General features: G+C 39.1%; 2 protein-coding genes across 3 annotated transcripts in view; one reads left to right on the top strand and one right to left on the bottom strand.

Moving 5' to 3' along the window:
* OPN3 (opsin 3) overlaps nt 1-8,535 on the top strand; it is a 42,634-nt gene extending 34,099 nt beyond the window's left edge. The window contains exons 3-4 of one of the 2 annotated variants that reach the window (XM_021682693.1): nt 4,823-5,074; nt 8,159-8,535. In XM_021682693.1, coding sequence (XP_021538368.1) covers nt 4,823-5,074; nt 8,159-8,422 — 516 coding nt within the window. In that variant the 3' untranslated portion in view covers nt 8,423-8,535. Of the gene's footprint in view, nt 1-4,822; nt 5,075-8,158 lie in introns of those variants that run through there. The other variant, XM_044916421.1, reaches the window with a different exon arrangement.
* Nucleotides 8,536-10,938: 2,403 nt separating this feature from the next.
* The window catches only part of KMO (kynurenine 3-monooxygenase), a 52,926-nt gene continuing 48,100 nt past the window's right edge, over nt 10,939-15,764 (bottom strand). The window contains 4 exon segments of the mRNA XM_021682690.2: nt 10,939-11,108; nt 11,111-11,242; nt 13,049-13,108; nt 13,198-13,299. Coding sequence (XP_021538365.1) covers nt 11,040-11,108; nt 11,111-11,242; nt 13,049-13,108; nt 13,198-13,299 — 363 coding nt within the window. The 3' untranslated portion in view covers nt 10,939-11,039.

Raw genomic sequence — 15,764 nt, 5'->3', positions numbered from 1 at the left:
ACCCGTGCTTACTCAAAGAACCACTAGTGGCTTTTGATACTATATCACCACTCAATAAGCATTCATTTGGCCAATATTTGTTGAGCATCTAGAATGCACCAATTACTTACTATTATGGTCTGTTTTTGTCTCTTCAAAATTTATATATGGAAGCCTTAATCCCCAATCAATGGTATTGGAGATGGGGTTTTTAGGAGGTAATTAGGGTGATGTCATGCGAGTGGGGCCCTCATGATGGGATTAGTGGCTCTCTTTCTCTCTGTGTGTCTCTTCCTCCCTCCCTCCATCCATCTCTCCATCCCTCCCTCCATCTCTCTTTCCACCGTATGAGTACACAGAGAGAAGGCAGCCATCTCCAAGCTGAGAAAAGAGGTCTCATACTGAAACCTACCTTGCGGGCACCTTGACCTTACACTTCCCAGCCTCCAGATTTGTGAGAAATACATTTTTGTTGTCTAAGCCACTCAGTCTATGGTATATTGTTATGGAAGCCCATGCTGACTAAGACATTGACTGAGCTCTGAGGATACAACGTGTATAAGATATTGCCCCTGCCTCATAGAGTTTGTAGTTTAATAAATTCACCTAGCATTTAATTCCTCACCCATTGCAAATTGGTGCCTCCTTCCTTGAGCACACTGTCACAGAAATAGCCACATTAAGGTAATCGATGATCTCCCAAATGTTAGATCCAATGAACACATTTCTATCTCTTTTTTCTTTTCTGGCATCCATGGCATTTGACACTTGTGGCATTATTAACAACTTCCACTCATTTGTGGTTTTCTACTCCACTGTTTCTAGGACCCACTCTGTCCTATCATTGTTGCTGACTCTCTGGCCCATCTTCTTAGGTCTCTGCCAAGGGCTGCTTCCCATGGGCCTCCAAGCTTTCTGTGTGTAGCTCTTTTCTCATACTACACACTGGCCTTGGGCATCTCATATGCTCTTAGGATTTCCCCTTCTAACAATAGCTTGGTGACTTTGGAATCTCTATTTCTGACCCAGAGTGTTCTTCTGACCTCTATCAGGTCCCACAGTCAGTTGCCTATTGCACATCTCCACTGGGATGGCCCCCAGACTTATCAGATTCTTTTTTTATTTTAAGATTTTATTTATTTGAGAGAGAGAGCTAAAGAGTGGGGTGAGGGTGGGGTGAGGCACAGAGGAAGAAGCAGACTCCCCACTGAGCAGGGAGCCTGATGTGGGGCTCAATCCTGGGACTCCAGGATCATGACCTGAGCTGAAGGCAGATGCTTAACTGACTGAGCCACCCAGGTGCCCCTTCAGAATATTCAGACTTATCAGATTCTATGTGTGTGAAGACAGTTTGGTCATCCTTCCCCCAGATCTGCTGCTCCTCCATTTCCTTTCTCAGTAAATGGCCATTATTATTTGGCCAGAAATGAGAGAGCAGTATTTGACTATTCCTCATCCATGTCTCCCCCTACACCTAACCAATTATCAATTTTCATCTATTCAACCTCCTATTTTTCTTCATATCCTTTTTCCCCTTCTCCTATTGCCACAAACTCAGTTCAAAGGGACCTTAGTTTTTTCTTCTTTTCTTCTTCTTTTCTTCTAATCCATTTTTCTCCATACTTCTGCCAGAGTAATTGTTCTTAAATGCAACTTTTCTCATATCACTGCCCAGCTTAAAATCCTTTAGAGGTTCCTCTGCCTTCATGATTAAAAATAAAGCCCCTGAGTGTGACTACCAGAGTTCTGCATTACCATCTCTTGCTATGTGTCCAGCTTTATTTCTTGACATGCCTACCCTCTTGCCACCTCAGGTTCCAGTCAAGTGCAGTATTTCTTGTTCCCAGAACTTGACATGTGTTCTTTTACTACTTTGCTTTAGGATACTCCCTGTCCCTGGAACACTCTGTCCTTCCTCCTTACTTGACTCACCACAGAAGGCTGAGCTCAATATCTTCTTGCCCCTACCCATGTTTAAATCCGTTACCCATCCTGTGTGTTCCCATAGCCCTCTCTGGTCATCTTCCTCATGACATGTATCACCTATGGAAGGAGTCTATGTGCCTGTCACCCTCAGAATACAGCGAACTCCTTAAAAGCAGAGACCCAGTCTTATTTAGTTTTTCACCTATAGCTGGAACAGTACTTTCATACAATAGTTGATCAGAGACTATTTTTGGAATGAGTTATAGACAGTGCATAGAAAGGATAAGTGGTACAAGTGTCAAGAGACTTGACTCTAGACCACAATATTCTCCACTCAGAACCTGGTGACACCATCGCCTCTGTTTACTTATCCAGAGAGGTGACTCGTAGCAGTGATGGAGACATAGCTTCTCATGTGAGAAGAGGATTCACAGTGAAGTTTTTGAAAATCTACAGGTGTCTGGATCAATGAGCCCAATTTAATATAGGCAGAAGACACTTTTATTGGGAATTCTGGGGGATTTGTCTTAAGTGGTTTATCCTTCAGGACAAATTCAACTGTGCATATGCTTTTGCTTCATCCATAGCAATTTTGAAAAATACCCTCAAATGATTGAATAAATAGGGTAAGACATTAAGTAGAGCTCTTTATTTGGAAAACATGGAAAGAACAGAGTGAAGGAATAGAGAATGATAAAACAGAGAGGCCAAAAGAGATAAATGAAAAATAATCATGGAAACTACACACATATACAAACCCAAATAATCCAAAACAGTAGTCAGAACTATATCCTTATACCAAAGAGGAACTGGGCTTTCCCAGCCCAATATTTCCTTAAATTAACTTCTCCAGCATGCATGTAATTCCAAGATGATAAATGAGTGCTCTGCTTTGAAAAATGATGAGAGGATGGGAACTGAGTTGCCCAGAAAGGGTAGAGATGAGTCTGTGGAAGCTCTGGATGGTGGGGAATTGGGGGCAGATGATTGAGCTGGGGTTATATTGCATATATTGAGTATATTGAATATATATATACATATATATGTGTGTGTGTATGTATATTCATTAATTGAAACTCTGAGAAACCAAAAATCATGATTCCAAATATTCCCTAGTATCATGAAAGTACAAATGCATATAAATATGTTAGTTTCAAATATAATTCCAATGTAAATAAATATTTAATCTTGAACACAATTCCACAAAGTTGTATGTGTGGAACTTGGGCCCAACTTCCGTTAAGTCCAATAGGTTATTCATTTGAACCTCCTTTAATCTTGACTCTTAGAGGAAGTAATTGATTGCCAGGAGCAAAAGTGGTGAATCTGGAATATGGATCCAGACCTAATTCCAAATCGAGAGCTTTAACTAGAACTCCACAACCTTCTTAAAAAACTCTAGGGAAAATCTCCTACCCACCCCCCCCAAAAAAATGCTGTTCTGTCACATTAAATAAAATAGTTTATTTTAAAATAGAATTGTACACATAGATAATAATAGTATCCAACTTTACAATCATGCCCACTCCTATACATTCTCTCTACTCTATAAAAACTCAATCATTTTAATTATCCATATTTTCTTCCTATTCTCTGTTAATATGAATATGTGATTCTACTAAGAATATAGTTTCTTAAATGTAATTTTAGTGGATATCAATAATTTAGCTGTATCAATTCAAGTATGCTTTTAAATACTATAAGCACATGTTCTGATTTATTTGGAAATTTTTTCCTTAATTTTTATGATAATGCTAGAAATAAAAGGAACCCTTAGATTTTGTTGGAATGCAATAGATTTCCCGGTTTTAAAATTGTATACTAAATATAAACAGTATGCAAGATACCTTATTTTAAATATATAAGGCATTTGTATTTTTGTAGCAAACTTAGCTTTTTAGGATAGAAATAACCATTTTATTTAAGAACATACTTTTGGTGTAGAGGAATATTATCCTTCTCCCCTTACTAACAAATTTATAATAACAATAGAAGGAACTTCTAAAGAACTTTTATCTGAGAAACCCAAACAACTTTCAGATTGTAGGCCATTATTCCTCAGTGCTTTAATAGGGATAAAATAAAAGCAGATATGCTGAGTTTACAGGAATGTGGCTACAAGTGTTCTCTGCACCTGAGCCCTGATGAAACCAACCACAAGCAAGGTCCCCATCAAATTCCACTTTGTAGCTGTTAGCTGTGAGTGGGAAGTCACCATAGTTTCCAGCAAGAATTCATTTTGGAATTAAGTTTAATCAAGACCGGCTTGAACTGACATCACATGTTTGTTGCCTGGTTTGAGAAGTTGAGGATTATGATCTGGATAAGAGTTTCCAAGATCGTGGAGAAACTGTTTCCAATTTATCAGAACTCTTTCAGGTTGTCTTTCAGTGACTGGAAGATCTAGGCAAAATAATTCATTTTCTTCTTTTTTTTTTAAGATTTTATTTATTTAGAGAGAGAGCGTGCATGCTTTTGGTGGGGGAAGGGAGAGGCAGAGGGAGAGAGAGAATCCCAAGCAGACTACACACTGGGTGTGGAGTACAGCAGGGCGGGGGCTCGATCCCACAACTGTGAAATCATGACCTGAGCCGAAACCAAGAGTCCCACACTCAACCAACTGAGCCACCCAGGTGCCCCCATTTTATTCTTTAAATAAATTGGAAAACGTTAAAAACCATTAAAGGATCAAAGAGGCTATATGGCTCAAAGTACTATATTAAAGATGCACAGACTGAGACCCAGAGAGATTAAGGGCTGTGCCCAGCTTCAGGTTCTTGGATCAGGAGTTGGCCCCCAAGGTCCTGTTGAGTTGTCTTTCCACTAGGGTGGGCCCTGAAATTTTGCCTGAATATCTATTATCAAAACAACATGAGAAAAGAATTCTTTCATTTTCAACTCTTTCTCCTTTCTGCAGCTTCGTTGTGTTGAAGATCTTCAGACAATTCAAGTGATTAAGATTTTAAGATATGAAAAGAAAGTGGCAAAAATGTGCTTTTTAATGATATTTATCTTCCTTATCTTTTGGATGCCTTATATCGTGATCTGTTTCTTGGTGGTTAATGGTTATGGACACCTGGTCACTCCAACAGTATCTATTGTTTCATATCTCTTTGCTAAATCAAGCACTGTATATAATCCGATTATTTATATCATCATGATCAGAAAGGTAAGTGTGTTAATAAACACATTGTTTTCACCATGTAGATGTGGTTGTTGGAAAATATAATACTTTTTATAGAGATTATTCAGGACATCTTCAATGATAAAATCTAAATCAAGAATTTTATAGAAAAAAGTGTTCAGGAATAAATGTAAGATATTCCCAAAGAAAATAATAACAATTCTACGATCTACCAAAAGATCTTGTTAAGTAAAATTCTATTAAAGTTAATATTTAATTCATCAGGGAACATTTTATGTCTAGTAATAATAATAGCCACAAAGTTTAATTTACTTAAAATTCTTACTGTACTATGGAGGTTATACCCATTATCTTTCAAAACACCATGAGATAGGCACTAATATTTCTTACTTTATTTATGAACTATAACACAAGTTCAAAAAACTTAAATGACTTGCCCAATCCAGGAATTGTTGGTGCCTGGATTCCAATCTGGTTTGCTTGAACACCAAAGTCCATGCTCATAGCTAACCACTTAGGGTTACAGGTACCATTATTCACATGCCACAACCAGTGTGTAGCTCAAATTAATTTGGTTCCAGAAACTCCTCTAGATCTAATGGGAAGCTTATTATCTGTTTTTGTGGTAGAAAGGTTTTGACTTGATGACTGTCAGTCATGACTACGAGAGCCCCCATTATGATTGCCATGAAGCATGAAGCTAAGCCTCTAAGTTACAAAGCTTAAATATAAGAGAATTTAGAAGTTATAAATAATGGCTAATTACTACATTGAAATTTTTTTATTTTTATTTTTTAAATATTTATTTATTTTAGAGAGAGCGAGCGAGAGAGAACACGAGGTGGAGGGACGAGGGCAGAGAGGAGGCAGAAGAGGGAGAGGGAGGGAGAATCTCAAGGAGACTCTGCACACTGAGCCTTGAGCCCAACTCAAGGCTCAGTTTCACAACCCTGAGATCACGACCTGAGCCAAAACCAAGAGTCTGATGCTCAACGGACTGTGCCACCCAGGAGCCCCTCCATTGGAATTTTAAAGTAACAGGTCGGAATAACAGGCAATAATAGCCACTCTGGCTACTAATGCTCAAAAGTTTGGAATAAGAGAGCATTTCTTCAATTAACCTTATAATGTTCACTGCTAAATCTCCCTCTTCTTACTTTCATATGGTTTCAATCTCTATTCACTGATGGTCTTTCTCTTTGATGATGCCTTCATTTATCTATTTACTTGAACCCAGAGAATTTTAACTTGGAGTCTTTAAAATCTGAGAATTACGTGAATTGGCTTCAGGAGAGCCATGAGAACCCCTGAAATTAGTCATAAAACTTTTTAAGAATATGCACATGTGCATTTTTCTGACAAGATAGTTCATAATTAATTTTTTGAGGATGTAAGGGCTTCATATTTTAAGAACCAGTACTTCAACAGGCAAATAATTACATTTAAAATATATTACCTAGTCATTATTTTTTGGGTTCTTTCTCTGGGCCAGTGGGCCATATGTCAGTTCTTTTAAAAATTTAATGTGCATACATCACACCAGGAGAGATTGTAAACAAAAGTGCATATTCAGATTTGGTATGCCTGGGTGGCCAAGATTCTGCATTTTAACAAGCTTGCACGTGGTCCGCATGTTTCTGGTTCAGGAGCACACTTTAAACAAGAAGTCTAAAAGACACAATAAACTAACAAACAAAAATAAACAAATAAATAAAATAATGGTCCTTATCCTCAAGGAGCTTACCATTTATGTGGGAAAACATATTTTGGCATACTTTAATGCTTATAATAATGTATCTTTAGCACTTAACCTGATATAGCAAACACTAGTTTGATGAACAGATAGTCTCAAGCAAATATTTTTAAATGTGAGTATAAAATAAATACTAACTTGTGTAAAAGTGAGGTTTAAAGAAGACAGAAATCAATGTAGCTAGCTATTGTATTTCATTGATATTTCCTGATCTGGGAAAGCCCATGTGTTAAACTTTTATTTTGCTCTGAACAAAGGGGATAAAAGTTAAATTAAGTAACTTTTTATTTATGTTTTATTGGTCATGATAGACTACTGTAACAAACGACTCCACCATTTCAGTGGATTAACAAGAAAAAGGTTTTTCTCATTTATTTCTTAAAAGATTTATTTATTTATTTTCCAGAGAGAAAGAGAGCACATGCGAGAGCACAAGTTGGGGGAGGGTCAGAGGGAGAGAATCTCAAGCAGACTCCCTGCTGGGTGCAGAGCCCCCCATAGGGCTTGATCTCAAGACTCTGAGATCATAGCCTGAGCCAAAACCAAAAGTCAGAAGCTCAACTGACTGAGTCACCCAGGTGTCCCAAGGTTTTTCTCATTTATATCCTGGTCCATAGTCCACTGTATTTGCTGGAGGGCAGGGGATCTGTCCCATGCAGTTCTGTAGAAATCTAGGTTCCTTCATGTTGTGATGTTATTATCTTCAGACTTGACCTCTAAGGTCTTGTAGGAGGGGAAGAGCAGGGAGGAAGAGCTCCCTGAAAGGGAGCTGAGAAATATGGTTCAGTGTTATACCCAGGACAGGGGGAGGATCATGGGTATTGGTGAACACTAGCACTCTCTGCTGTAGTATTTTTTCTCCAAATGGTTTATAATCTTTATAGAATTAAACTCTTTACCTAATCAAAGGAACATTAGTGAGTACAGCAGACTGTAAACTCTGCAGGAAGGGCCTTGTCAGTCCTTGCTGCCCACAATATTCCCAAATTGTAGCACAGTGGCTATTACCTTGTAGATGCTCACTGAATATTTGTGGAATGAATTAATGTTCAAATTCCTTAAAGAAACAGATTTAGTTGCCCTCATAAAAGGTGCATGCAACTTGAATCCATAGAGATTATAAGGTATTGTAATAGTCCTATATGATTTTGTTAATGAGAATTATAATAATAAAAACCATAAAACTCCAGGATTATTTAGGTACATATGAGCATTGCCACCTAACCCCACACCCACCCCAGCTAACAAATAAAAAAGAACAACCAAAATTAAACTCAACTAATTTTATTGAATGTTAATCCAGATTAAGGGCCAAATTTTTACTTTATATTCAACTTTATTTTCTCTCTGCCCAGTTCCGAAGATCTCTTTTGCAACTGCTATGTTTCCGACTGCTGAGATGTCAGAGGCCTGCTAAGGACCTACCAGCCAATGGGAGTGAAATGCAGATCAGACCCATTGTGATGTCACAAAAAGATGGCGACAGACCAAAGAAAAAAGTGACTTTTAATTCTTCTTCCATTATTTTTATCATCACCAGTGATGAATCACTATCAGTCGATGACAGTGACAAAACCAGTGTGCCAAAGGTTGATGTAATCCAAGTTCGTCCTTTATAGGAAGGAATAATGGTAATGAAAGATGAGGCCTCCTACTGGAAACCACTTCTAGACTTCCATTTTAAGGACTGTTTGGAATCCCCATTCTATGTAATATTTTGGGGGAGGAAAAACTTTCTTCTGCCCTAAAAGTTTCTTCTGCCTGGTGTAGGAATAAAATTGACATGAGACAGATTAATAGGAGAAAAAAAACCCAAAAGTTTAATTCTGTGTGCACGGAGGCCCAATAATAAAATTGAGACCCAAAGAAATGAGCAAGACATGTAGCTTTTACACATTTTAGACAAAGAGACATAAATCTATAAGGAATTGACAGGACAGGAAAACTCATGTTTGGGAGCTTCGATCAGTAAAGAATTCTAAACGGGATTTGGGCTGGGTAGTAATTTAGTAAAAGTAAGGTTTATTTATGTAGGTTTTTTCAGCCCTCAATTCTCTCTCTCTGATGACACAGATGTCTCTCTACCCCCTGCTTTAGGGAGGTACTTGTCACACAAGAGATTTCCTGCTTTCAGGGGGACAAAGGAAGGTCAGACTGTCTTTTTTGCACTTGCTGTTTCTTAAGGAAGTTTAATTCAAAATTGTGGCATATTTTGGGGCAGCCTGCCCTGGGCTCCCACAATATCAACAGAACTTTTGTGGCTTAGCAGGAAATCTGAATTGCCCATATGCTTTCTAGTCTCTGGAAGCAACTGAGCAAGACAATTGTTTTAATTCAATGGGTGCTTTCCATAACGAAAAACCACTTATGGCACAAGATGGGCATCTGGCACCATCAACTTCTAACATGTTGAAAATTTTCATTTTGAATATATTTTTTTAAATGACACTATTTTCCAAGGCACATAATACAGTTTTCTCAAAAATACTTAGCTGTATTCACAGCTCAAAAATAGCTGTAAAAATAACTTTGTATCATACATGTGTGAAATCACTAGGAAATCTCAAATTTTCTGTAGTGTTGGATCCTAATCACAGTCACATCCTCTTTTTGACCAATCAAATTTATCAAAGAGACAATTCCAGGGTGAAAAAGAAAATCAGCACCTTGGCTTCCTCTGAAAAAAAAAAAAAAAAAGACTTGCTGTATGCAGTATGATATAGAGGAGCTTCAAGATGAATAAGCAAGGTGTTATCCCTCAAGCACATGCTCTGAGATTAGTAAATAAATCTTCCCCCATTTCCTAGGCATTTTTCAAACTCTTGCTTCTATACTATATTGTATAGTATATAAGCAATGCTGCTAAGCAAGCTCCAGAAGGAATATTAAAAAGCAACCCAGGAAAGAAAAGGTGGTGAATTTCAAAGTAATCATGGAGGCTAGGGAATCATACATTAGCAGGGGATGTACATGGAAAGGATGTGTTGATGGCCGGTAAGTATTTCCATGTTTCACTTCAAACATAACTCGGCAAGACTATCTTCTCTTCTTGAGAATTTGCCACAATTTTGCCAAGAGTTTTGGGTTTAGAAAAGGAGTTCCAAGCAAAAAATTAAACAAACCTACATTTGAAGGGGATGAAAGTAAGTGTAAAACTGTACTCATAAAATGTATTATTTAATCCTTTTTGCTCTTCAGTCAGTCTACTGGCTAATCAATGGTCAGTGTTAGTGAAGATGCCATTTTCCCATGAGTCATTGTTTAGACTACACACAGCTCATTAGAACTCAAGGATTTCTTTAACTATATAAAAAAGAAACTGAACCATTTAATTTTATTGCCTAGTTTTTATTTCTTAGATGACTGTCCTACTGGTGTAGCATCTTCATGATTAATCATGTTTGGAAGACTTCTGAGTGTTTCAGTTGCTCAACTGAAGAAGGAAGAACCAAAGAAAATGTTTTCACTAAAAGAACTTTTCAAAATCAAGTTTATCGCTGGTTAGTAAACTGCTTCTTGAGAATCTCAAATGGAATAATTTCTAGGAAAACTGTCTTCCCTTATTTCCTTTCCACTCTGTTGTATATATCGATGTTTAATTTGTAAATAAAACTCTTATTCTTCACTTAGTATGGCATTAATAGCCCCCCCCCTTTTTTTTAATCTTCAAAAGGTAATACTGGCCTTTGAAGACTGTGAAATAAAATTAGTTCATTTTGTAACTCTCTAGAGTGCCCCAAATTCCTCATTTATACTTCCAGTTTTAGTAAGTGAAGCTGAGCTCTATGCTGGATAAGTTCCATCCACGTGATCAAAACTGTACTTAACATGTTAGGCAAATCATAGTTTCTAGTCCTGGGTGTTAAGAGTCAGTCCTATTGTGACCTTAACTACGTCCTTGAAAGAGAAGATGTGATCAATGTCTTCCTTGAGGCCTCTGGTGCTTTACTTTTTGAGAAGTGAAAGAGATCTTCATCATTGCATTTTTATATTTAGAATGACCACATCTATGTGTAGTGTTGTGGGAAAGCTGTGTTTTACAATTTAAACTGTAGTTTGGGGTTGGTTCCCTCCCCGCCAATAATCACAGTGAACACACAGAGAAATTCTATACTGAATTTAATTGTAAGCTGACATATATTTTTCACTAGTGAATTAAAGATGATGATAGAAACATGGTTTTGATCCTTAGTTTTAGTTAAAAAGAAATCCATTTGCCACTTCAGAATCTTTATATCACCTGCTAATGATATCGGGATTTTTTTCTAGTGACTCCATAGAGTTTGCAGGGAAACATGTCCTGTTATCTGGAAGGAAGTGAGCCAGTCCCATGGTCTTCTGAAGTAGTGCAGGGGTCTCAGTGACATGGAGCTCATAAATAGGTAGGTACTACCAATGGCTATCAGTGCCCCAAAGAAAAAGAGTCCTTTGTTTATCACCTGTAAAAACAGCAAGAAGTCTCATTTTATTTGTCCAGAGATAAAGATCTTAAAAGACTTCATTCTTAAACAACCAAGGAGTATACAACGTCTTCTTTGTTCTTTAACCTAAAACAGCAATTTAATTGCATGATCACTAGGTCAAGACCTACAGTGGTTGGTAAGGTCAGGAATTTGGAGCTTCCTTCCTCTGTCTCTGTCCTCTCTCCCTTCCCAGAAATAAATGAATCCATTGTTCTGTATAATGAATTCTTAGCAGTCTGCCTTTGTATAGCCATAAACACACACACAGTTTATAAAAAGAGTTATAGTGCTATCTTAGAAGAGTACTGTGCTGAAGCCACAAATGATTCAGTCACTGCTCAGACCCTGCACAGAGTCTCCATGAGAAGAGTGATTGGCTTGGTGGCATTAAGTGTCCCGCATTCTCACTGCCTGTCACTGTCTTTCCCCTATTAGACTTTTAGCTCCTTGAGGGCCGGGGTCCTATTTTTTTCATCTTTGTAGGCATAAATCTAGATTCTTTCCAATCCAGTCTCCACACAGCAAAGCATTCTTTCTTTTTTTTTTTTAAAGATTTTTTTTATTTATTCATTTGAGACACAGAGATACAGAGAGAAAGAGAGAGTGCATGCACAGGTGGAGAGGCAGAGGGAGAGGGAGAGGGAGAAGCAGGCTCCCCGCCGAGCCAGGAGCTGGATGTGGGGCTCGATCCCAGCATCCTGGGATCATGACCTGAGCCTAAGGCAGACACTTAACCATCTGAGCCACCCAGGTGCCCCCAAAGCATTCTTTCTAAAATCCACACCTGAGTCTATTAGTCTCCATTGGTCTCCTTGCTTCCCTCAACATAATATTCAAAATGCTTGAGGTCCTTCTTGCCATTCCAGCTGCACCTCCGGCCATTCTCACACATCAGGGCTGCCTTCCAGGCCCACTGAGCCCCACCCACCCCGGCCCCTTCCGTTCTCCTCCAAGGCAGTTGTGCCCCTCCACGGAAGCTGTCAGCCTGCCCCACCAGCCTCTGAGCTACAGGAGGAGAGGGGCTGCTGCTTATTCATCACCATGCCCAGCTCAGTGTCTAGACATTGAATAAAATGATTTGCTGAATGAATAAACTTGTTAGATTCTCAAAGTCAAAGATCAGGAATCTGAATGTCTATTTACTGGCATCTCTGGGTCAGCTGCTTAAAATGAACATGTTATGGCATTAAATTGGAATTAGATTATGTTTTATAAGTGATTCAATTCTGTCCAGTTTTACAAATTATACCCATAAAGATATTGCATGGAGCAAAATTCAGTTGCTAAATAAAAGTAAAAAAATCACATTGCTAAAATAAAGTAAAACGTTTAGAAATACTAGCATCAGGGGCACCTGGGTGGTTCAGTTGGTTAAGCATCTGATTTTTTATTTTGACTCAGGTCATGGTCTCAGGGTTGTGGGATCAAGCCCCACGTCAGGCTCTGCGCTCAGCATGGAGTCTGCTCGTCCCTCTCCCTCTATTCCTTCCCCCACTTGTGCTCGCACTCTCTCTCTCTAAATAAATAAAATCTTAAAAAAAATAAATAACAGCATCAGTTTCTTTTTTTAATTTCTTCCCTTCAGAAGCACTCTGTCCCTCCCCTCCCTTGCTTGCTCTCTCTTCCTTTCTCCCTTTTTGTAATTTTGTTCATTAGGCACTTTACCCTCTGTGTACCAGGACAGTTTTTATCTGGAAGCAAACATTTGGTGTCTATCACATCATTTCTGAATCTGCCTGAAGAACCATAACCATAACACTATGAACTTCGATTTGTTCTGACCTTCTTCTGCCAGTGCCAGCGCAACACTGCCTCGTGGTATCTTATTCTGGAAAAGGTGACCTGTGAGGACGTTTAAAAAGTGTTCTTGTGATTCTTTAATGGCTAAACAGAAGAACAAAATGAGGAGGTGTCTTAAATCCAGACCTTACCATGGTATAGAGAGGGACAAAGGTAGATGGCATAAGAGCATGAAGAAATCTTTCCATGTTCTTTTGGAAGATGAACCACCTCGAGTTGACATGTGCTCTCATCTGCAATAACATAGGAGTCTTAAAGAACACCTCCAGTGAATAACGTTTATTTCTTTTCTACAACATGTTCCCATTCACTGCAAAGCTGGACACAGTGTAGTTAAATTCTTATTTCCTTAACAGTCATTCCTGATCCCTTTTAGTAAAAGTATAAGTCATTACCTTGAAAAGGTTGAGCAACTGCTCTAAACCTGTTAGAGAACTCTATTTTGCTCATGGGGCAATACGGGAACTCCATTTCAGTGAAAGGTTTGTTCAGCCAGATCTGGGGATAGTCTGTGGGACCAAAGATTTGACTAGTTGCCATTGTTTCCTGTCTGGTTTGGAATCTTCATGGCAAAAAGGGATCTTTGAAGCTGTGTCTGTCTTGACTTACTCCATACTGAGAACAAATATTGTGTTATAGCTGTCTTGTTTTTAAAGACACATGCAAGTTACATCAGCGAAGACTTTCAGTATCCTATAGAACTTCCTTCACCACATATGAAACAGTTCTGCTCACACTGAAATCCACTTTATCTTTTTTGTCTAGTTTTTTTTATTTTTTCTGTCTTTTCTTTAAATTTATCTTGTAGGATTTTTCATTTGATCATTTAAAAAGTTTAACCGTAACTATTTGTTGTGAATTTTTCATGTGACTGACTCAAAATGTAATTGTGTTTTTCTTCTGAGTATTAATCCTCTGACCATGAATTTCTTTGGTATATACATATTTTTTTTCGGTGCATAAGGCCTCAACGGATATTATAAAGCTACTCCAAATTTGTAGCTTATAATGTTAACAGTGTTAAGGTCATTTAATGTTTCTTAAATCTTCCAAATATGTTAATACATATCAAAATTATATTTTCCTTAAAATAAAATATTACTAGCTCTACCAAATGTCTAAGGTTTGAGCCTGTGAATTATCAGTGATTGAAATCAGAATTTTGTCATCTTTGTTACCTCTTAAATGTCCCTAAAATGTAGATGGACATGATGTATGTGGGTCATTGTCACGTCTACAGTCACAATCCACCCATGTGCAAGGAATACTGTGTGTGTGTGTGTGTATTCTTTTTGTACCTATTCTTATTTGGCATGTGTGTGATGGGGCTGGAGCAAAGAAAAATTAAAGAACATTTGTGACTTCTGGGGAAGATTGCAGAGTAGGAGGATCCTAGGTTCATCTCATCCCATGGATACACCTAGATAACAACCACATCAGTGTAAAAAACCCAGAAAAATGACCCGAAGCTGGCAGAACAGACTCTCCACAGCTAAATACAGGGAAGAGGTCACATTGAAGAAGGTAGGAAGGACAGAGACATAGTCAGGAGCCACAGTGACCCACAGGACTATCCATAGGAGGTAAGGGCACTGCTGGCATGGGGAACAAAGAGCAGGAGGCCCCACGCCAGGCACCCTAGGCATAGGGCACCCACACTGAGAGGACAAATTCACATAACATTTGGCTTTGAAAACCAGAGGGGCCTAACTTGGAGAGTTCTTACAGTCAGTGGGGCTTAACACCTGGAACTTCAAAAATCAGAGGGCTCCGCTGGGAGAGACCTGGAGGGTGAGAGGAAACTGAATCCCCACCCTTAAAGAGACAGCACAACAAACAGAATCACTGATATACAATATAGTATAGAAGCAAGAGTTTGAAAAGTGCCTAGGAAATGCGGGAAGATTTATTTACTAATCTCAGAGCATGTGCTTGAGGGACAGGTATCTTTGGGAGACTTCTCCAAGAAAAAAAGAGCTGGTGCATGCCATTCCCTCCCCCACCCCCAGCTTCAACACATGGACACTTGCCAGAACCACTGCAGCACCAACTATCTCCACCTACCTTGCTAACAGCACACCTACCCCCACATTCTCCTGCAGATCTGCCACTTCCAACACACCCTGGGCAGAAGTCCACCCAAAGCAGTGCCACAAGCCTGGCAGTGGCAAGCAGCCCCAACAGGGGTCAGCACCACTCCAAAGTAACTCCTGCCCTGGGGAGAAAGAAATATAACCACACATACCAGTCCAATGGCACCCCCAGCATTGGGCTGAGGGCAGACATCTGATCTGAATGCAGGCTCTTCCCACCAACAAAAACTCAGGGGACAACGCAGGGAGAGTGCCCTGCAGTTTGATGGTATGACAGCCCTGACCAACACCTGGTCTGACTCAACTCAATTCCAAGGTAGTCCCAGCTTGGCCCACTAACTACACAGGGATAAAACCCTAACCACAACAGGCAAAGACAGCTTCTGCAGATGCTTGGACTGAAGGTAAATGTGGCTCAGCCACAACAGTAGGGCACAGGCAACTAACATAAGAGACTCCCCTGAAGCGTCAGGTTCTGGTGAACAGGAGACACTGCACTGCAGGGCACCACAGGACCTCTTCTTCAAAAGGCCACTACTTTCAAGAGCAGAAGATGTAGCTCACTTTCCTAACACACAGAAACAGATACAGCGACTTAGGCAAAA

This window comes from Neomonachus schauinslandi, chromosome 6, assembly GCF_002201575.2.
Source record: "Neomonachus schauinslandi chromosome 6, ASM220157v2, whole genome shotgun sequence".
In the NCBI taxonomy this organism is placed as follows: Eukaryota; Metazoa; Chordata; class Mammalia; order Carnivora; family Phocidae; genus Neomonachus; species Neomonachus schauinslandi.
This window is presented reverse-complemented; position numbering and strand designations above follow the sequence as displayed.